The following is a 20451-nucleotide window of genomic DNA, read 5'->3' on the forward strand; positions in this document are numbered from 1 at the left end:
CTTCTACCCAACATAGGAGGGCATGCTGTAAGGGAGCTTTGGAGGACACCAAAGAAATAAGCTTATCCACGGAGAACCTCCCTCCCTACCGTCCTCCATGAGTCAGGGTGCGCGGCCCTATGCTGATGTATGATTAAGGATTTAATCTGATTCCCTATAGGTGTGTGCCAATTTTTCTGAAAGAGATAGGCCCCCTTCTACTCTCTGAGAGTCTAGGGGACTGACACTCAAGCCTGGAAGTGCCAGCCTTGCAGAGGCATCTTGGAGAGACTGCTGATAGCTTCCTGGACTTGGGTGATTCTGGGGGTACAAATGCCTCTGACCGTGATTCTGAACGAGGACGAGCTCTGCCAAGCTTCATGGTGTAGTAGAAAATCATGATCTTAACTTTTTTTTTAAACATGTCTTCCCCAGAAGACTGAACTATCAAGTGATCTTATTAACTTCTACATAACCTCAAGAATGACAGCATTTGGACACTCAACAAATATTTGTTGAAATAGTAAATGAATGAATGAATGAATGAATGAATGAATCATCTATGAAAATCTCCTGGGCTCATGAGTGCGTACATCCTGAGCACAACTTAATGTCTGGTGATCTGAAGTGCTCTGACAGGTCAACCACTTGATTTAATAGCATGCTCTCATTCTGTGGCCTTTCCTTCAACAGGGCCTGCCCGTGGTTCCTGACTCCACATACAGAACAGCTGCCCTGGGCGGCGTGTGTGGAGGTGGGAGCCAGCGGCCAGGAGCCCCGTGAGCCCGAGGAGGAGCAGCCCCTGGCCTCCACGTGAGGAAAGGCATGTGCGTCACGGGCTGCTTTTCTATTTGCTGTAATATTCAGTGACTGAGGGCATCGAAGTGGGCCCTTCCTGGGGCTGTCAGTAATGTCAAATTTAATTTGGCCAAGAGGTCTTCCTAAGGGCTTCATGGGGCATTTCATACTCAAGGCAGCTCTGTGACATCTCGCTTCTGGAAAGTCTGGGACTGAGATGACAGAGCCCTTCATCTTGAATCTCTGAATTCAGAGGAAATGATAAGCAATTTGCCCAACTTCTCCAAGCAACCCAGCTTTAGGTAAAGCGTGCCAGTGGTGGACCACCTGAGGCTATGTTCTGCACGCTGAAGGGGACACAGGCTCAGGGTCCTGCATTGTTTTTATTTCAAGGCAGAATGCAGGGGTCTCAGTGTGGGCCCAGAGAGGCTGTTTCAAAAGCTGCTGGATCTGTCAGGTCCTTGTGACAATAGGCTATGAACTAGCTGTTGTCTGCTCCTAATGGAGCCGGCGTTGCAAGAGGAGGAAGCAGGTGGGCAGTGACCAGGCTTGTGAAATGCTCCTCCACAGAGACACCCCCGCCCGGGTCACTGCACAGCTACGGTGTCACAGAAGAGATACGGGAACTCAGAGGCGTCCACAAAGCACCCCCAGGAGAGCCTCCCTGGTGTACAAAGGCCAGGAGAATACTGCTGAAGGGAAAGGTTTGGAACAGCAAAGGGGGGAGAGATTCTGGTGGGAAGAAACCATGAGCAAAGATTTAGGGATGAGAACCAGCCAGGCACAGGGACAGAGGAGGTGTCCTAGCCAAGAAGAGGCGGAACGTCAGGAAGAAACCGGCTATGACAATGGATCGGCAGTGGGGGAGACAGGTCCTCAGAAGCGTCCAGAGTCAGGCAGGTGTTGGACACCCACACCTGGATGTCCCACAGGCACCTGTCCTCGTAGTCCCTAAATCTGCGCATGCCTGGATTCCTAGTTCTGGTCGGTGGCATCCTTGTCCAGTTAGAAGCTTATGCTAGAGTCGTCTTAGATCCCTTCTCACTCCTGACAGCTAATCCATCATTGATTAGCCTGCTGATTTTGCCTCCTAAAGCTGTCTTAAATGCATCCCTACTGCCACTCCCCTGGTTCAGAACTCATTATCTCTTGCTTAGACCATGGCAATAACAGCCTAATTGGTCTCCCTGTTTCCATCCAAAGTCAATAAAGACTTGGAAGAAGAAAAATGCATGGCTGCCGAGGCTGAAAGTGTCATGGCCAATCCCTAGTTGGGAAAGCCTGCAAGCAACTTGTCTACCATCCACTGAAAACACATGGAAGCTTGTCCCGAAACTAAGCCACCCCACAGGAGCAGGGATTATAACCCAGACTCTGTTTTGGAAGCGATCCAGCCTGCGTCTCCCTCGCAGTTTGGAAAGAGCATGTGGCCTGATGGCCGTCTCCTTCCGAAGCCCACTCCACAGCCGGATACGCACCTGGGTTCCACTCATTTGCTTCTGCTCTTTTTTCCTGAGCTCTCGCTCCGTGGGATTCAAGATTCAGACTCCTGACATGGAGGCCAGAGTGGCCCTGCCCGTCAGCCTCCTCGGACAGAGTCCCCACAGTGCGGTGGGCGCTCCTACCAGGAAGGTCACCAGCAAGACACACAGACCTCCCCCCATAAAGGTGCACCTGGAACCAGGTGAGCTCACATCTTGGGGGAAAAGCTGCTTTCCTCACTGAATTACCCGCCTTCCTTCAAGGCGACGCTGGCAGCCCAGAAGGAATGAGTGGTGTTAACAACCAGATGCAATTTTGCTCTAAAGTTTCTTCCCTCAGAAAAAATCCTTCTCGCTCTCCATATCTCCTCATCTCTCCCCAGCAACATTCAAAATCAAATCACAAGTGCGTGCCCTTGGGCCCTACTGATCTTTAACAACGTGATTCCATCATCTTCTTCTGACCCGGAGGAGTTTAGGAAATGACTGTAACCCATGGTGGCGCGGGGTAGAGTTGACTTATAATCCAGGTGCATGGGGAGCGAGATGGCATGTTCATTCACAGTAAGATGTCGTCGGAGATGGCTTCTCTGCACAGGAGGGAAGGAGAGCGCTGGAGGCGGTCTTCTGAATTCTGTAGGCCCATGACATCTGTGTTTGCGGGGGCTGTCTGGAGTACTGAAGTTGCGGTGTTCTCCCCAACCTACTGTGTCCCCACAGGCCTTCCTGACAGCCTGGTGACATGACAAATGGGACACGGCCCAAGGAGGGTCCACTCCACGTTCACTTCTAAGATTTTCACCCGGCTCCTTGGGCAGCAGCAGTGTGGGTGAAGGTGTGTGCGCGCACAGCAATGGCGAGGGAGGAAAACTGTGCCAGCCATCGTCGTGGAGGGCCCACTGGGAGTGGACGGTGCTCAGGAACTGCACAGGGTTCAGGAGGCTCCTTTTCCTGAGTTAGGGGTTAGTCCAAACACAGGTCTAGTCTAAGAGTCAGCTCTTTTCGAAGCTCCCCACAGCACAGCTGGGGACCCAGATGTGAGTTCCTGAATACTCTTGGAGAGAACAAGAAAGCAACGAAATGTATGTGGTCCACCTCACCCAAGGCCCATCCACACATCAACGGCCCGGCTTGCCACGCGCAGGGGACCGTTCCCACTCTGTGGAGTACTCCCTAGGCCGAATGGAGAGTTCCAGCTGCTACGGCCTGGCCTGCTTCACAGCTGCTGACTTAACAGCCTGCATTCAGGTAGAAGTGCCTTCAAGTTCCGGCTCTGTCGCCTTCTAACCAGGGTCTCGAACCAGCCATTTTTCCTTCTCTGGGCCTTAAACTGTCCATCTTCACAATAGGATGAATAACAGCCGCCTCACACCGAAGGTGAGAGGGTTAAACGAAGTGATGTGTGTAAAGAGCGTGGCAGGTGCACCCAGTAGGTGCTTCGTGAAGCTGTTTCCTTGTGTAGCACCTCTATGGGCCTCGTTTCCTAGCTCCCAGTGGCTCCTTTCCCAGGCCATCGCCTCACGGAGACGGCAGGTCTTCTCCCTGCACTGGGACACCTTCCCTGGGCCCTCCACCTCCACCCCGGCTCTTCTTCTCTGATGCGGGCAGCCAGGCTGGCTTTATCGGCATGCCTCCTTAGCTGTCACACGGGGCCCAGGCTCGGTGGAGGCCCCCAGCTTGGTTTCAAGCTTTGCTGTTGCAGCCTTGAAATTTGTAATAGTTTTTAAATAAGGGTCCCCCATTTTCATTTGCAATGGGCTTGGCAAATTATGCAGCTGGTCCTTTGGGGAGGAAACTGACCTCTCCCCAGGTGATAGTCCCCACCCTTCACATTGGCCCCTGGTCAGGTGCCTCTTTCCAAACCGACACAGTGGAAGGGAGCCCGTGTTTCCTCAGGCTCCGTGGTAGATTCTCTTAAATACGCTGGGTCATTAATGGCTGTTTTGCTGATGAAGAGTAGAGGCTGTGTCACACACCTTGCTCACAGCCACACAACTGGTAAATGGTGGGATCTGGTCAGGTGTGTCTGATGCCGAGCGCTGAGCCTTCTGGCCCTTTAACGATAGTAAGTAAACTTAATATTCGTCCAGGAGTTACATGTGCCAGTGTGGTTGGGAGGGACTCATTCTTTCCTAATATAAGATATGCTTTGAATAAATCATTTAAAAGCAATACATTAAAAAACAACCCGAACAGGGAAAAACCTACCACATAATTTCTGAAGGGATCTCTCAGAGTAGGTCTCCCGGTCGCAGCCCTTTCCGATGTAATTGGTCTGCAGCTCCGTGGTGATCTGGATGGAGGACACGGCCCCGTCGCACGTCTCCAGGTGGATGCTGGGGAAAAGCGGCACACTCCCTGAGCCGGGCTGATACTCAATCCTCTTGGTCCAGTCTGAATCAACAAGGAAAAGATGAAAGTCAATCAGGGATGGCCGGTTCGGCCACAACACTTGTTCTGAAAATGTGGATCTGTTCTAACATAACTGATATATTGGGGAACGGCTGGAGGATAAGGCGACTTTCACACTTGCTTACGCAAGATTTCCTTCCTGAGAAACTCTAGGTGAAGGGAGAAAACAGCCACCAGCTGAGCCAAACCAGGAGGGAAGGCACAAAGCACGCACGGGTACACACCTCAAACATCTAGCCGCCACGCAGTCCACTGTGCGCTGCGAGCCGCATCCACGTGCCCCTGCAGTGACAGTGCCCCCTCCATTGACAAAGCCCCCTGCCGCCCGTCACAGGACTGCCCCAGCTGCAGCGCTGCCCTGTCCTCTGCTACGGGCAAACACCAGGTCTCTTCAAGGTGAGGGGCCAGATTCACTGTAGGACTTCTCTCTTTCTTAACCATTTAACCGGTATAAAACCATGCTAATTTTTTTCTTTCTCTTTTTCTTATATGTCACTGATGACATTTTTGAGTGTTATGCCACTTGCCCCATTTCCCCCATTTTGCCTAGTGGGGTGGTTTTTAGGAATGTGTACGTCCTGTCGCAAAACAAGAGAGCATGGTAGTTCAGGGTGACTTGGGGTCATGAGGTGGGGCGCAGGACTCTTTCTCAAGCATTCAGGACTGTGACCCACTTAAGTAGGGCCGATGCGCTTATCACTTCTTTTTTAGTGGAAAAATAACTTAGAGATGATACAGTGTTGGAGAGGAACAAAACACAATCAAAACGGCATCACACAAGATAGGGCAATCAATGAAAAGAAACACCAAGAGGGAGAGGACGCGTGGGTGGACTGGAACAACCACAGCAGCAGTTGAGGACACAGGAGAGTCGAGGCCACGCTCATGGTGACCGGTCACCGCGCTTGCGGACAGCAGTGAGCGTGCCGTGCTCTGTGAGGACGCACGTCTGAGGTCTGCGCAGCCCTAAGTCAGACTGGGGGGTAGAATCAGGGAATGTGACGTATGGCTACTATTTGTTGATGGATCCCAAATGTTTGTCACATAGAACTTTGCTAGGAGGGATCCCTTTTCCGAAGCAGAAAAAAAAATCCATGAAGTTGCCTGCTCTCGCCTCTGAGAAACGGAGAAAACCCAGCATTCACGGGTCACTGTTCTTCGCCAGCACCCAGCGGGCCACTGACTGCCATCTCGAGCAATTCCAGTGCAGGGGCCAGATGCCTTTGTTCATGGAGCAGCCGTGCGTTCAGGGTTTCCATGTGCAAGGCTCTGCTTGGAGCATCAAGGATAAAGCAGAGAAGGAGGCAGGAGAGGTCCCCGCCTTGCGGAGCTGGCGCGGGGGTGGGGTGGTTTGGGGGGAGGCCTGTGCTGTCCTATCTGAGAGGGTGAGTCTAGGAAAGGAAAAGCTGTGACAGAGAGGGGCTCTTTAGATGGAGAGAGTTCCTGTCTGAGCTGAGGTCTGCATGTCAAGGATGAATGTGCGTGGGAAACTTCAGAGAAGCGGGTTTGAAGCAGATGCCCCAGCGATCTTGGCTTGGCTCTGTCTGGTCAGGAAGTTCTTGGGGAGGTTAACGAAGGTCTGCAAGCCTCAGGCACCTCATCAATAAAAGAGGGACCTTACAGTGTTGGGGTGAGGACGGAGTGTGTGCACGGCATGCAGTAGGGCCTCAATCAGTGTTGTTCTAGGAGGGGAAGGGAGATGTTCAGTCCTAGGGGACCAGTGTTGCCTGCACTGCAACCCTGCCATGTTCCAGATAACCATGGAATCTGGGTTTAGGTCTGGACCCCCACCTCAGCCAGCCACCCTTTCCGGATTTTCTCAGAGCAGGCCATGAGCAGAGACTGCACCCAGGGTTGTGAGGTTGGTCACCAGGAATTTACCATGGGACGATATTTGGATGGGAGGGACTTCACGTGAAAGAGAACGTACCTAATTGCATGCTTCTTCTCACAGCCCCCAGGAGCTGTGTCTGGACTAGCCCATCGCCTTCTGGAGGATGAGATCATGCCGCTGCTCTGAGCCACGCTCCAGAGGCCCCAACTTCAATTAAGATGAACGGCTGGAGGACAGGAGGGCTTTTTGTCAGGGGCATCTGAATGTCACAGAGCTGTAAGCAGCAGTCACGCACAGCCAGCCCTGTGTCTTAGGCGCAATGTTTCAAGCCTCTGTGCACTTGACCATGCTGTGTCTTCTATATAGAGCTCCCTTCCTTTCCCCTTCTGTCTTGTTAACTCCACGCAACGTTTCCGAATTTCTCCAGTCTGGGTAGATACACTCGTCGGTGCACCACGGCATCCTCAGCACTAGACACAGCATTAGACTCTCAGCTTCATGGTGACTCGGAATCCCCATCACGCTCTGTGCCCAGTGCCTGGCACGGACTAGACGCTCCCTCGATGTCGGTAGAAAGCGTGAATGAATCCTACGGGATTCGTTTGTATGCTCGCCTCCCCCAGCACCTGGAAGGTCCTCAAAGGCAGGGGCTGTGATGTTCATTTTTGATCCCTCTACACTGAGGTCAGAGCACAGGGAATACCTGCCAGGTGGATCTGGGGAGCCTCAGACACTTGACCTGACTGCTGCCATGGCAGCCTTCCCCGAGCCCCAGACAGAACTTGTGGCCTGTCTGCCCTTCTGAGGTACGGCCCCTGCCTGATCCTACCCTCGGTCCTGCAACATCCCGCCAGCAGCCCGCAACACATGGGTTCTCTTTGTTCTCAGCAAGGCAGGTGGTCCAGAATTGAGGAGCGAGGAATCTACTTCCTGATAATAAGAAACGGCATCCAGGGAGAGGCCTCTTTCCCTTCCCTGCCTTACCCTTCTTTCCCTGGATCTTCCCTCTCTTTAAAGATGTGGAGAGGAACGTGGAAAAAGTGGTTTTGTGTGGGGGCCGTGGGGTGAGCCCCGTGGTACCAGTTCTTGGCATTCGGCTATTTCTGCTGGTGTAAGGTCCTCCCACATCACCTCCTTCTGGAAGCCTCTTCATCAGAGAAGCCCGAGACATCAGTGGTATTGATTCCCTTTATGCTGTGGGGGCTGTGGGTATCTAGATATTTTGCTGGTTATCTTTGATGGCATTCCACCTGAAGTCCTTTTTGGAAGGACGCAAATGAAGAAGCAGATGAATAGTGAAGGGAAGGTCAGTGGAGGCTCAGGTCTACTAGGTTTTATTCCTCTCACCAACCCTGGCTGCAGGGCAAGGGCCTCTTCAGGAAGAAATCAGGTACGAAAGAGCTGGGAGAACCTCGCATCTGCAGTTGCTTGGGTGACCTCACCAGGCTTGCTTTTGAGGGTTCAGGAGGAGCAGACAAAATTGTAACCATATAGTAAAAGAAATTGATGGAGCTTTCTGAGTGTAGTGTCCTTGACAGAGTGGGAAGCTCACACAAACATCTTTCATTTTCCAAGAAAGAGTTTGAGATGGGGTCAAGAGAGCAAAGGCAAGTCATCGAACTCAGCCTTTGTCATGTGAGATGTCTAGTTAGCCTCATTTCCTGGAGGTAGGATAGCAAGACGGGTAAAAGCTTGACCTCTGAATTCAGTGTGTCTGAATTCAAATCCCACCCTTACTACTTCCTGCATAACTTTGGGCAAATCATTTACCCTCCCTGAGCCTCAGTTTCCTTTTATGCAAAAGTGTTGTCTACCACCCAGGATTGGGGGGAGATTAAATGCAGACTCATTTTAGCACCAAACATAAGGGTTATATTCAATAGATATGTTACAGTTAACTTATCATTTATTCAACAGCACTTATTACAGGAAACAAAGGATATATTACCACTAAGCACCTACAACGTGCTAAGCACTTATACACCTATTCTTTTGTTTGATTCTCCCAGCAACCCAGTGATTATTATCTTAATTGTACAGATGACAAAGCCACGGTTGACAGTTGGTGTGACTTGTCCAAGGCCATGCAGCTCTTTTACCTCAGCTCTGCCATGATTCTGAGGATTTGCCAGGATGGAAAACAAGTGTAATTTTTACAGATTCATTTTTGAATGTTCAATTTATATGCTTGAACTTGAGGGCAGCTGGTGGGGGCACAGGGGTTGCTTTAATCCTGGAGACTGGACAGGACTGCACTTGAATCTCATCTCTTTTAAATGTGGGTCATATGACCTCTGGAAAGCTGAGCGAGTCATCTCTGAGCCTCCACTGCCTCACCTGTAGATCTGAGTTAGAGATACCTCCTTACGGGCTTGTCATGAGCATTTAAGGTTAAGGGCCCAACATGGTGACCTTCCTGTTGAAGCCTCACAATAGGAATGTCCCACTCCCTGGTTCACAAGCTTCCCAGACTCCTCTGAGCTGTCCTGCTTGGAAACAAAATCTTTCCAGTGTATAAAGGACCTGGAGACTAGTTTATGAATTGTGGTTCGTTTATTTTCTTAAGTGAAGAGAAAGGAAGCAGCTACCTTTTGTTTCGGTAAATCAGGCTCCATTACCTCGTAAGTATTCCTGGAAAAGTGAACAGTGAATGCCTTTAGGAATTAAACTCCTTCTCCATGGGTTAAGGGTTTAGAAACATGATGATTTTTATTATAACTCCTGCTAAATTTGGGGGACACATGTTTTCTTGTCAGGAGAATATTAACCACTTGGAACTCTCCTATTAGATGCCTGGAGGTGGAAAAAAGCAAATCGGGGACTTCTGGAAGGCACCGGCTTTGAGGGTTCTTGTAATCCAAGGCATTCAGAACTGTTCCACTTCTGTACTCAGAAGCGACATCAAAGGATGGAAGGGAAAGACACAGGTGTGTCAAAACACCCTTCATTCCCTAACTGTGTGCACTCATGGGCCTCCAGCTCTTCCTGGTCTTGGCTGAAGAGGCATCAGGTGTTCTAGGAAATTTTTGGATTCGTACAAGGTGAGTGGCTGGATATGGGGATGCTGGAGAGTGGGAGGGGAGGAAGGGTGCACCCCCCCCCCCCGCCCCCACACAGGATCCTGCAGGCAGCTGACATTCTAGCCAGTCTCTGTGGGCGTCAACCATCCGGCATCTTTCAAGACTTTCCCCAAGGGCTGGGTGATTTTGATTTGGGCACTAAGGGACTTCCTTTCTTACTGGGAGAAGATAGGGAGGTACTTCTGCTCAGCAGAGAGCACCTTTATCTCCACAGCCATCCAGTGCATCTGAATTGGGGGTGGGTTAGGAGGTAGAGAGGGGCTAGAGTGGTAAGGAGAGGTAGGATGACGGATACTGGGTAAGACCTTTGGGTTTCACCTTACAGCTAGCGAGGAGCCATCAGTGAGTGTTTAGTGAGGGCATAAAGTATCCAGATTCTGCTTTGAAAAGGTCACTTGGCAGCCGAATTAGGTCTGGTGTTCATTTTCAGAACATTAGAACACTCCTGACATCAATCCATGCAGAGTGCCCCCTCCGACAGGGTCACACAATGGGGAATTAACTTCAATTCAGTTCGATTCAATTAAATTAAATGCAAGACTGTTAACTCTGCAGCTGGACAGACTCAGGTTTGAACCCTGGCTCTGCCACTTCTTGGCTGTGTAGCCTTGAATAAATCACTGAACCTCTCTGAGCCTCATTTTGCATCTGTAGAACGAGGAGAACCCCCTGCAGAGTTGCTTTGGGACTTTGAGAAAAGGTATGAAAAAAAAACCAGGAATAGAGAGCTACTCTTACAACTACTATGACTATTCTTGTATCATTCTTACCATTTTCGGATGCCAAGTCTTTACTGAGCATCTACTAAGTGCCAGGCAGAGCCCTAGGCAAGGGAGGCAGAGGAGTAGGACTCATAGCCCGTATCTGAACGGAGCTCACAGTGAAGGCAGTAGCAGCCACAGACAGCAGCCAGCTTCTAAGCACACAGAGGAACAAAGAGCAGGCTCCAGGGAACAGAGAAGAAGAAGTAAATTATGTTGAGTAGGGGCATCCATGGAGGCTTCCTGGAGGAAGTGACCTGGTCATTTGTTTTGTATAGATCTCGTTTATTTAAGTCTGGTAGGGACAACAGATCAGGACGCTGTTGCCGCTGAACAGATGGTTTGTGACATGCACAGATCCCAAGGAGAGGGGGTATGCTATGCCCCCAGGCGTGTGGGGAGAAGCAGTGCGGTCAGTCAGGAGGCAGAGAGGGGAAAACTGTGGGCAGGAGTCTTTATTGTGCTCTCCGTGGGGAGGGACGGGCAAAGCGTGGTAACCAGGTTTAGGATGGCCTCAAATGCTAGTTTGTATAATTTCAGCGGCCTGTGGTGTATAGGGGTCATCCCTTGTTGTCTGGTACCTGCCCCTGGTGGTTAGGGCAGACGGACGGTGGCACAGGGCATGAGAGCCCAATAAAGGTGGTAGAAGGTGTGGGTTCTGGATTGGTTGGTCTGTGTTTGAAAAGCTAAAGGGTAAGTTGTTTCTTATCTTTGAATTGCTAGGACTTGGCTAACCCTGAGGTGAGTCCCTCCAGGGTCAGCAAGGCCCCGATAGTCAAAACATCAGGATACGGACAATAAAAGGCATGGTTAACGCAGTACTGAGGAAGGAGGGGAATGCCAGAAGGCGAAATAGCAGCTCAGGATGTCTCCATCATGGCCTGGGGGCCGCCCGAGGCCAAGGGGGGCTATTTAGATGGGAAATGATGTCAAGAGTATCCCCCGCCTCAGTTTCCAACTCAACGACCTGGCACGACTCAGGAAGTGTAGACCTTTGTGAGGCGGGGGTGGCCTCCAGGGGGCCTGGTGCCACATGGGCAGGAACAGAACTTTGGGACCAGACTGAGTGCTGGGCTGGGTGGGGGATCTTCGGCAGCATAGACAATGCTCTTCCAAAGCCTCTGTAAAAGGCTGACGAGAGCTGGCTTCTGAGACTCGCCTTCTCTCCCCTCGCCCCACATGGTTCCGAGGGGTGAGTTCCTCAGTGTCCAAGCCTGACTTTGGGTGGTGCCACGAGACACTTAGATGACAGAGCGCTAGACCCCTGGGTTCAGACCCCCTCTGTTTACCAGCGATTGCACCTTGGGCAGGATACTCTCTGTGCCTTGATTTCCTCATCTGTAAAATGGGGGGAAATGATAACTACGTCTCATGGGGATGTTGTGAAGATTGAAACAATACAAGTGGTAAAGCCAGGACTTGTCCCGGGCCCACCTGACTCTAAAGCCAAACCCCAGAAAGCATTCGTTACTTTTCTGAATTCTTTTTCTTTTTACATGTCCTCAACCGCTGCTCTGGGTCTTTATCTGTGAGGTGGGATGTTCAGCTGGAAGGAGACAAGAGGTAGTGAGGAGTCAGGGAGGCTGGGCATCCAATCCTGGCTCCAAGACCAGCTTCACGCTCAGAAGGGCCTCATATTTGCTCTACTGCTCTGCCATCGCTGTCTTGAAATTCTTAATAATTTTAAAACAAGAAGGCCTCCATTTTCATTTTGAACTGGGACCCACAAATTCTGTAACTGGTCCTGCCTTGGTAAGCTTGGGCCTGTTTCTTAACCTTTTAGAGCCTCAGTTTCTGCATCTGCAGAATGGGGATAGTTATTAATCACCCTAAAAGGAGGAACTCGGGCCTGGGCTCAGCCCCACATGTGAACCCCAGCTCTCCTACTTGGTGCCACGTACCGTGGGCCGTCACCTCCTTCTCTGCCTGAGCAGGCAAACACTGATGACACGCATGCAGACGCTGGTGACACTGTCACTTATTTCAGAGCTGTTGAGAGGGTTTCTATCAGATAATAAATGCAAACCACTTAGCCCTGTGCCCCACATGTAACAGGCCCGTACACAATTTAACAGGGATTAAATTATATGGCTTTCTCCTCTCCAATTAAAAACACTTGCACACAGGCACAATTTAAAAAGAAACAAAACCACAAACTCTCTGAATGCCATTATAAATACACGGAATCCTCTCTCTTCCTTTATTGCTGACCCCTTTCCATTTACTATATTTTAGTTTCATGAAGTCAGAGCATTTTATTACCTTTTAATTCTTCCTAAAAAGAGATCTCTTAATTACCTACAAAGGAGCAGAAGGGAGGGGAAAAACACCCCCGTGCCCATATCACGGGTTAAGCCTCCAGGCCTGGGTGCTCCGTTCCTGCCCTTCCTGTGGCTGGTCCTCCTCTGTTCCCAGGCCTCAACTCACATGTGCCTTTGTAAAGGAGGCCTTCTGGGCCACACCTGACGACCAGCCCCTGCTTCCACCCACCCCCGCCTGTCCTCCCCTCTGGAGGATTATTTACTTATTTGCTTATGGCCCATTCGCGCATGGGAGCATAACTCGTACATTACTGTGCACGGCCTGGCCCATACGACGTGCTCAGTAACGAGTGCGTGATTAAGTGTACGGAAACCACCCCTCCGACACACACGCCAATTTTGGCTGTCAGAGGCAAGGACGGTGATCATCTGGACCCGAGGAACCTTTGTTGCAGTCCACGTGGGACGGCACATCTAGCCCCCAGCCAGCCGCCAAGTAACAGCCTGCCACGCATTAAAATGGGAACGATTCAAGACGTGGCTGCTCTGTGGGGTGTGTGTGTGTGTGTGTGTGTGTGTGTGTGTGTGTGCGCGCGCGCAGGAGTGTGTATGTGCATGTGTGTGCGGGCACACGCCCCAGACTGAATTTGAGTATCTGTGGGTGAGTGTGTGTGATGATGAAATTGCACTTACATGTGGCCCCAATTCTGGAAAATCTCATGTATCTCCAACCCTTTTAGTACGTCCCTCATCCCCGCGACATCTCAATAAATGCCAAATGAAACAACTAGAAATCTGTCCTCAACGTTTGTTCTGCCTATGAAGTTTTCTCTGGTTCTCTGATGGCAGAGGGGCTTTCATTTTGTCTGAAGTCCACACTGGGACTCCTGGGCCTGAGAATACCCTCACGCTTCCCCCTGGGCGATCTCGGAGTCATGCACACCAGCAGACACTTGGAAGCCTTTTTCTGGGAGCTCCTGGCAAACTGCAGACAACTTCCGGCTACAGCCAGAGGCTGTGATCATCCCCTCTTCCCTGCGTGTCACAGTCAACCGGGAGAGCTGGAGCCGTCAGGCAAGGACCATGGAAGGACAGCTTGCTGAGGAGCCTACATTGGAAAGGTGATCCAGACCATTTCAGATTTTGTGCAGAGTGAGGGCAAGGCCACGTTACTAGAACAGTGCCACTCACTGTGGCCTAGAGACCAGTTCGGTCCCTGAACTGCCCGTTCCAGGTCTGTGTGACGTCAGTGGGGAAATGGACAGTAAGCATTTAGAAACTTGTATAGCCATGTGGCAGGGTGAGTTTGTTGTTGACTCTAATAAAAATAAACATTTTGGTCTATATTTTGAATGTCTTTGCTATTTATTTCATTTTTCCAGAAATTTGTTCCTATTATATTTTTACAAAACTATGGTCCATGACTGATTGGGGAAAAACCCTGGTCCTACACCACAGAGGATTTAAGAAGCACGGCCCTAGGTAATGCCTTGTCATCACGATGGCCTAAAACTTACTTCCAAAGCCTCAAATCTAGAGTGCAGTACTTCAGAGCACTACAACATTTTACCCGCCACACGCCAAGGGCCATTAAGGCCTCCTGCTTCTGAATTCTAGATGGCTCCCAGGACAGATGTCTGTCCACTCTAGTTGAAGGCTATCATCACTTCTCACCTGGTCCAACTACTATGACAACTTCCTATCTCACCTCTCTTTGTCCTTCTAATCTACGCTGGTCACCATTGCCCAACTGCAATACATCCAGTTCCTCTTCCAGGGAGTCCTCCACGATTGCTCCAGCCTAGACCACGTTCTCTCCTCCCCAATTCGTGGGCTTTGGAATGTACATCATCTATGGGGTGCTCACACTGTGTCCCCTAAATTGTTGTCTGTAGACAGGTGCAGGGTTAGGGTTGGCCTCAGGAGAATCACCAGGAAAACTTCTATAGACATTAATTCCTGGGCCCCACCTTAGGAGATTCCCAGTGGAAGGTTTTGAGGGCGAGGGCGTGGGGTCTGTCATTTGAACTAACCCCCCAAGTGATGAGGAGGCACAGACAGACTTGGAAGCCACTAGCCCAAACTATATTGAGCAGTGAACTCCCATCCCTTCTCCCACTCCCGCTGCATGGGTCCCAGCAGCCAGAGAGGGGTTAAGAAAGGATTTCTGCCCCCTCTACAGGAGGCCCAGAGGGAGACCTGTGTGCCGCCTGGGGCCTGACCCAGCAGGGTGGGACCTCATACCAGATGAATTCAGAACAAGCTGTGTTTTCTTTCTTTACCTCCTGCAGGCAGAGCACAGGTTCAGTTCCAGAGGAACCACAGACGGAGGACCCAGGGCTCTGCGTGCAGAGAGGGCCACTTCCCATTGTGTGCGTTCGATGATTGCTCCTGACCATGCCCTCCTCCCAGTGGAAGGGGTACATACCCAGGCCCCACTGATTTGGGGCTTAGCCACATGACTGGCTTTGACCAATAGAATAAACTATTCATTTATTTCTTAATTGTTTTTTGTCTGCGACTCTCTATCTCCCCAACCCCATCGGAGGTTCCACAGAGCAGGGTCTGACTGTTTTGTTAGTTTTAAAATCTCCAGTGCCTGGTGCAGTTTCTGGAACACTGCAGGTTCCCACTGAATATTTGGGAAATGAACAGTAAGGATGCTTCATGAAAGGTGCCTGTCCAGGTTCCAGGGCTCAGGGAATTCCCCTGGCCCTACTGCTCTGGTCAGACTTGCTCTTTGTCTCATTCCTTGCGGATTCTCCTGCTCACTCCAGCCTCTCTGGACTGGAGATGTTGTTGCCGCCTGCCGCTGGGCAGGTCTGGGTTCACTCCGTGTGCTGCTTCTGCAGGGCCCTTGGAGCTACACACAGCCTTCGGGTTCTGCTCTGTTCCCATGCCTGGCACAAGCCCCTGGACGCCGTGCCCCCCATGCAGCTAGCCCCTGGCCATCCACATGCTGTGAGGGCACCCGTTCTCTTCTGTGGGGCTCTCTGATGCCAGTGTGAGTGCCTCAGCTCTTCGACAAGCCTCTGAGCTTGCTGGTGTCGGGCATCACCTCTTTAAAGCCCGTGTACTCCCCCTTCCCCCAGCTCCAAGCTCCCCAGGGCTATTGGGGGAGCCACTGATGCTACCACTGAAGTGAACCATGGGGTGTTCAGAAACCGGGACCCCCACCCAAAGCTTGGCTGCTACTTCCTCCCCAACTCCTTCCTTTCCAAAGATCCTCCACTCCCATGCTTCTCAGCTCCCAAACAGAAACACAGCAGGCAGAATTGATGCTGGAAAGGTGCAGACTCTTCTCTCTTATGTCTAATAAACATGAGCATTTTCCAGGCAATTTTCTTATCTTGGGACAGATGTATTATTGGTGCAAGACGGAGTAGCTATTCTTCAAGAATCTTTACCTTTATGGCTTTGAAAAGCATTTGCAATGCAAGAGTATGGTTTTTCATTTGCACACGTTCCATCTTTTTGTAAGGTATCCTACGTATACTTTTTATTCTCCAGCAATATGGATCTCTTTAATCTACAGATCAGTTGTCCACAGTTGCAAAACTTTTTTTATTTTTTAAATAAAAGGACCATGACTCTAGGTGATATTCCAGTCTTGTAGGACTTTTCATTTCAGTGAACGGCATTCTAAAATTGGAACCAAATAATCATCTCTTCAGAAAATATGGTACAAGTCCGCAGAGTCGGTCAAACACGCAGGAAGCCTGAGAGAGCATGTGGGTGAAGGCGGGGGAAGTGTCGCTCGCTTTGCCGGGGGCAGCGTAAACCATCACCAAGGATCAGCCCAGTGCTTGGCAGAATGCTTCTCGGCCAAGAAATGCCCATGTGCCTTGGCCCAGGTGATAGACTCCTGAGAAAGTGACTCGAAATGCAAAGACCTTTGCACAAAGGTATTCACCGGTGCACAGAACAAGAAAAACGGAGCCGAGCTAAAATCAATCACATGGCTCCGTCTCACTGTGAGGACACAGACAAGCTCATCTGACCTCCTGTGAGGGAATATTACGCAGCTGCGGAGGGGTGGTGAGGGTCTGTGATGTGTGACCATACATAAGGCATCAAGGGACGTGGGAAAAGAACACAAAGTTGAAATGACTACGGAGGGAGAAGAGTAGACTGTCACATTGATGAGGCGGCATTAATTGGATTATGGGCAGTTCTTATTGATTATTATACTTTTCAAAAATCATCTTTGAATGAACATAAAATACTCCGTAATTTAAAAATGTTCACAGGAAAAAGTGGTGGTGGCCCCGTTGCTGCCTGTTCGCTCGAGCTTTCGAGCGGAACGCAGAACTTCTGTGTGCGGCTGGCTGTTCCCACCCAGGGCTGCAGGCTCTCGGGCCAGAGACGCACACGGGCACTGGGAGCTGCACAGGGGCTGCCGGCCTCCAGCAAATGCCTGGATGCTGAAACACGGCTAGCCAGACCACCTACTTGTCTTAAACTGTGGCTGAGAACAAGGTCACATTTTACTCGAAATATCGACCTCCACCCACCAGGTTGTCAGAAATGAGTCCTCCTCAGAGTGTACTAGTTTCTAGAGGTCCCAGACGGGTTCCTTATCCTGGCCCTTGTCGGATCAGGCCCCTACAGCTCCCCCAGGCCTCCCTGAACTTCCCGCTCTGCTCCTACTGACTTGCCTCTGCCTGCTGCTGCCATGTCAGGCCTTGCCCTGGTCCACCTGACCGGTGGACACCAGCCTCCCAGCTCAGGGCACCAACTACACAGGCTTGAAGGCATCTAGGCCACAGGGGCCAGGGCTGGTTGGGCCCCCGCAAAACATGAGAAGAAAGGAGTCACAGTGGGGAGGCCAGGTGAACTGTGGTTGTTATGTTCACAGCCTTACGGAATCTCTCTGGAAAGTTCTGTCTACTTCATCCACTGTCTGCACTGGAAAGCTCACTTTTGTCATGAAAATAAACAAGAAAATAAACACTAGTTCATCTACCTCTGCTAAGTTTTCTCCAAATCCTTTTGTGCGACTGAAATTCTTGTCTCCTGTCAGCCATAAAGAGATGCTGAGCAGAACCACACTGAGATGCCACCTTACGCCACTTAGAACGGCAAAAATGGACAAAGCAAGAAACAACAATTGCTGGAGAGGATGTGGAGAAAGGGGATCCCTCCTACATTGTTGGTGGGAATGCAGGTTGGTACAGCCACTCTGGAAAACAGTGTGGAGGTCCCTTAAAAAGTTAAAAATTGAGCTACCCTATGATCCAGCCATTGCACTACTGGGTGTTTACCCCAAAGAGACAGACGTAGTGAAGAGAAGGGCCATATGCACCCCAACGTTCATAGCAGCATTGTCCACAATAGCTAAATCGTGGAAGGAGCCGAGATGCCCTTCAACAGATGACTGGATTAAGAAGTTGTGGTCCATATATACAATGGAATATTACTCAGCCATCAGAAAGAACGAGTTCTCAACATTTGCAGCAACATGGACGGCACTGGAGGAGATAATGCTAAGTGAAATAAGTCAAGCAGAGAAAGACAATTATCATATGGTTTCTCTCATCTATGGAACATAAGAAGTAGGAAGATCGGTAGGAGAAGAAAGGGATAAAGAAAGGGGGGGTAATCAGAAGGGGGAATGAAGCATGAGAGATTATGGACTCTGAGAAACAAACTGAGGGCTTCAGACGGGAGGGGGGTGGGGGAATGGGATAGGCTGGTGATGGGTAGTAAGGAGGGCACGTATTGCATGGTGCACTGGGTGTTATACGCAACTAATGAATCATCAAACTTTACATCCAAAAAAAAAAAAAAAAAGAACAGGGAATATAAACAGGCTCCTGGAAGGTGCAACTTTTAAGCACTGAGCTGTCCTGGGGATACCCCTCCTGGTCCTCCCCATTACTGCCTCCTTCCCCACACCCTAGCGCACCTGGCAAATACTACTGACCCCTCAGGTCAGACATAAAATGGCACCCAAAGGCTGGCCTGACTCCTAAACCCACTTTAGTAGCTTCTATTTGTTCTCTCCCTGCATCCCCCTCGCTGGTACCATGGAGCCGTTCCTGCACGCCCGGAGCAGTTCTACCTTGTGACGAACCTCTGAGATAAGCATGGGAGCCTCATTTTGCAGCTGCTATGTCTGAAGGTTCACAGAGGTTCAACGACTTGCCTAATGTCCCTGAGTCAACACAGGGTAGAATGTGCATTTGAACCCTGCTCTTTCTGGCTTTGGAGCCACCCCCCTGAAGCCCTGCCCTCTGCTGACTCCCTGCAGGGAGAGATTACAGCAGGCTGCAAATATTTAAAAGAGCTATCAGTGAAAGAGGCTGATTGTGTGTGGGTCTGGGGCAGACCCAGGTCTACAGAGAGAGGGGACAGAGCGTGGGTTCTGAGTCACAAAATCCAACACCAGCATGTATCCCCCTCTTAGCATCTGGGTGTTCTCAGGCAAGCTCCATACGCTTTGGGGTCCTTAAGGGGTCATCCAAGAAGGCCAAGCAATGGCCTTGCTATTCTGAATGAAGGCAGGTCCCTGAGGTGGGCTTGTGTGGGCTTGTGTGGCAAGAGTGCTACCTCCCCACACCCCGCCCCCCAACTCTACAAGTCACAGTCCTCTCTCATTGCCCTGATGTCCAATCACACATTTTCCTTACAATATCAAGCAAGGGTACTAACTATAAAATTTTTCTCGAAATAGCTTGCAATGATCTCAAAAGGTGGCCAGAGTTCTCCTTTGCTTTGAGACACATTGTAGGTAAAGGGACAGGAGCCCTGCGTCTGCAGACAGAGAGGACTGGCGTGGACGTGGCTCCTGGATGTAACTAGCTATGTGGTGAGCATCTTAACTTCAGTGTTCTCATCTGTGAAATGGGCCAACTTTCAGGGGACAGTGAAGAGTAAAGGAGCAAGTACACACATCACCATTACACAGAGTTTGGCAAAGAGTAAAGGCTTACACACCAGTGACCGTTACTCAGACTGAGCTCTGTTTGGGATGAGCGCAGTCCGCCTGCACCGCCGTCTCCCTCAGGGCTGAGCCGATCAGCCCCAGAAACCTCCGAGGCCCATTTCCACTCGTGCTCACATGGAGGCCCTGGGGAGCCAGGTGCAAACAGGCTTGAGCAGGTGCGTTTTTTTCTAGCAGGACTGCAAGCACATAAAGACGCCACGAGTAGGCAAATCAGCGTCCTGTACAAAAGCCATTTGTTGCACCTTAATGATCAGCTGTGTCAGTGATGTCAAAACAGGTCATTCTTCACGGAGGAGTGCCCCTGGAGGCCCTCTGCCAGGAGCGCGGACACTCACCTGGCAGAGCTGAGCGGACCCAGGAGCAGCTGCCCTGGGGTCGCACTGCTAGAGCTAGTGGAATTTGGCTTCAGGGATGGCTTTTCCAATTATTTGGAGAGAAAGTGCTCTATTGTGACTTAAAAAAATCAGAAGAAAGGGAACTAAAAAGAACCACCGTTCATTGGGCCCCCTGCGTGGGTGGTTCTGAGCACAGCATTCCACAGGGAGCCTGGCATCCTGTTCTCAGAAGGCATTGTTCTGTTTCTACGTGGGAAAGCTGAACTAGGCAGGAGTCACTTTCGTGAGGATGCAGCATGTCTTAGAGCCCAGGAGACTGAGGCCTGTGTGCCCAGCCCGCCAGACTGTGCTCTTCTCACACACCCACCCCACTGTCTCACCTTGGTCCAGTCTAAAGCGCTAAAATCAAGAGCACGATGCTCAAGCCACATAGTCTTACCCAATTCTATGAATTTCAGTGTGTGTGTGTGTGTGTGCACATGGGCGTGCACACGCGGGTATGTATTCATTTATGCGATGGTACCTATTTTACCAATTTTAATCATAACATTGCTTGCACGG

General features: G+C 50.6%; 1 protein-coding gene across 1 annotated transcript in view; it reads right to left on the reverse strand.

Moving 5' to 3' along the window:
* The window catches only part of CLSTN2 (calsyntenin 2), a 600605-nt gene that overhangs the window by 110141 nt on the left and 470013 nt on the right, over positions 1-20451 (reverse strand). Inside the window, exon 6 of the mRNA XM_026497144.4 lies at positions 4467-4652. Within this exon, the coding sequence (XP_026352929.2) occupies positions 4467-4652 (186 nt within the window). The remainder of the gene's footprint in view (positions 1-4466; positions 4653-20451) is intronic.

Source organism: Ursus arctos, unplaced genomic scaffold, assembly GCF_023065955.2.
Source record: "Ursus arctos isolate Adak ecotype North America unplaced genomic scaffold, UrsArc2.0 scaffold_20, whole genome shotgun sequence".
NCBI classification, from domain to species: domain Eukaryota; kingdom Metazoa; phylum Chordata; class Mammalia; order Carnivora; family Ursidae; genus Ursus; species Ursus arctos.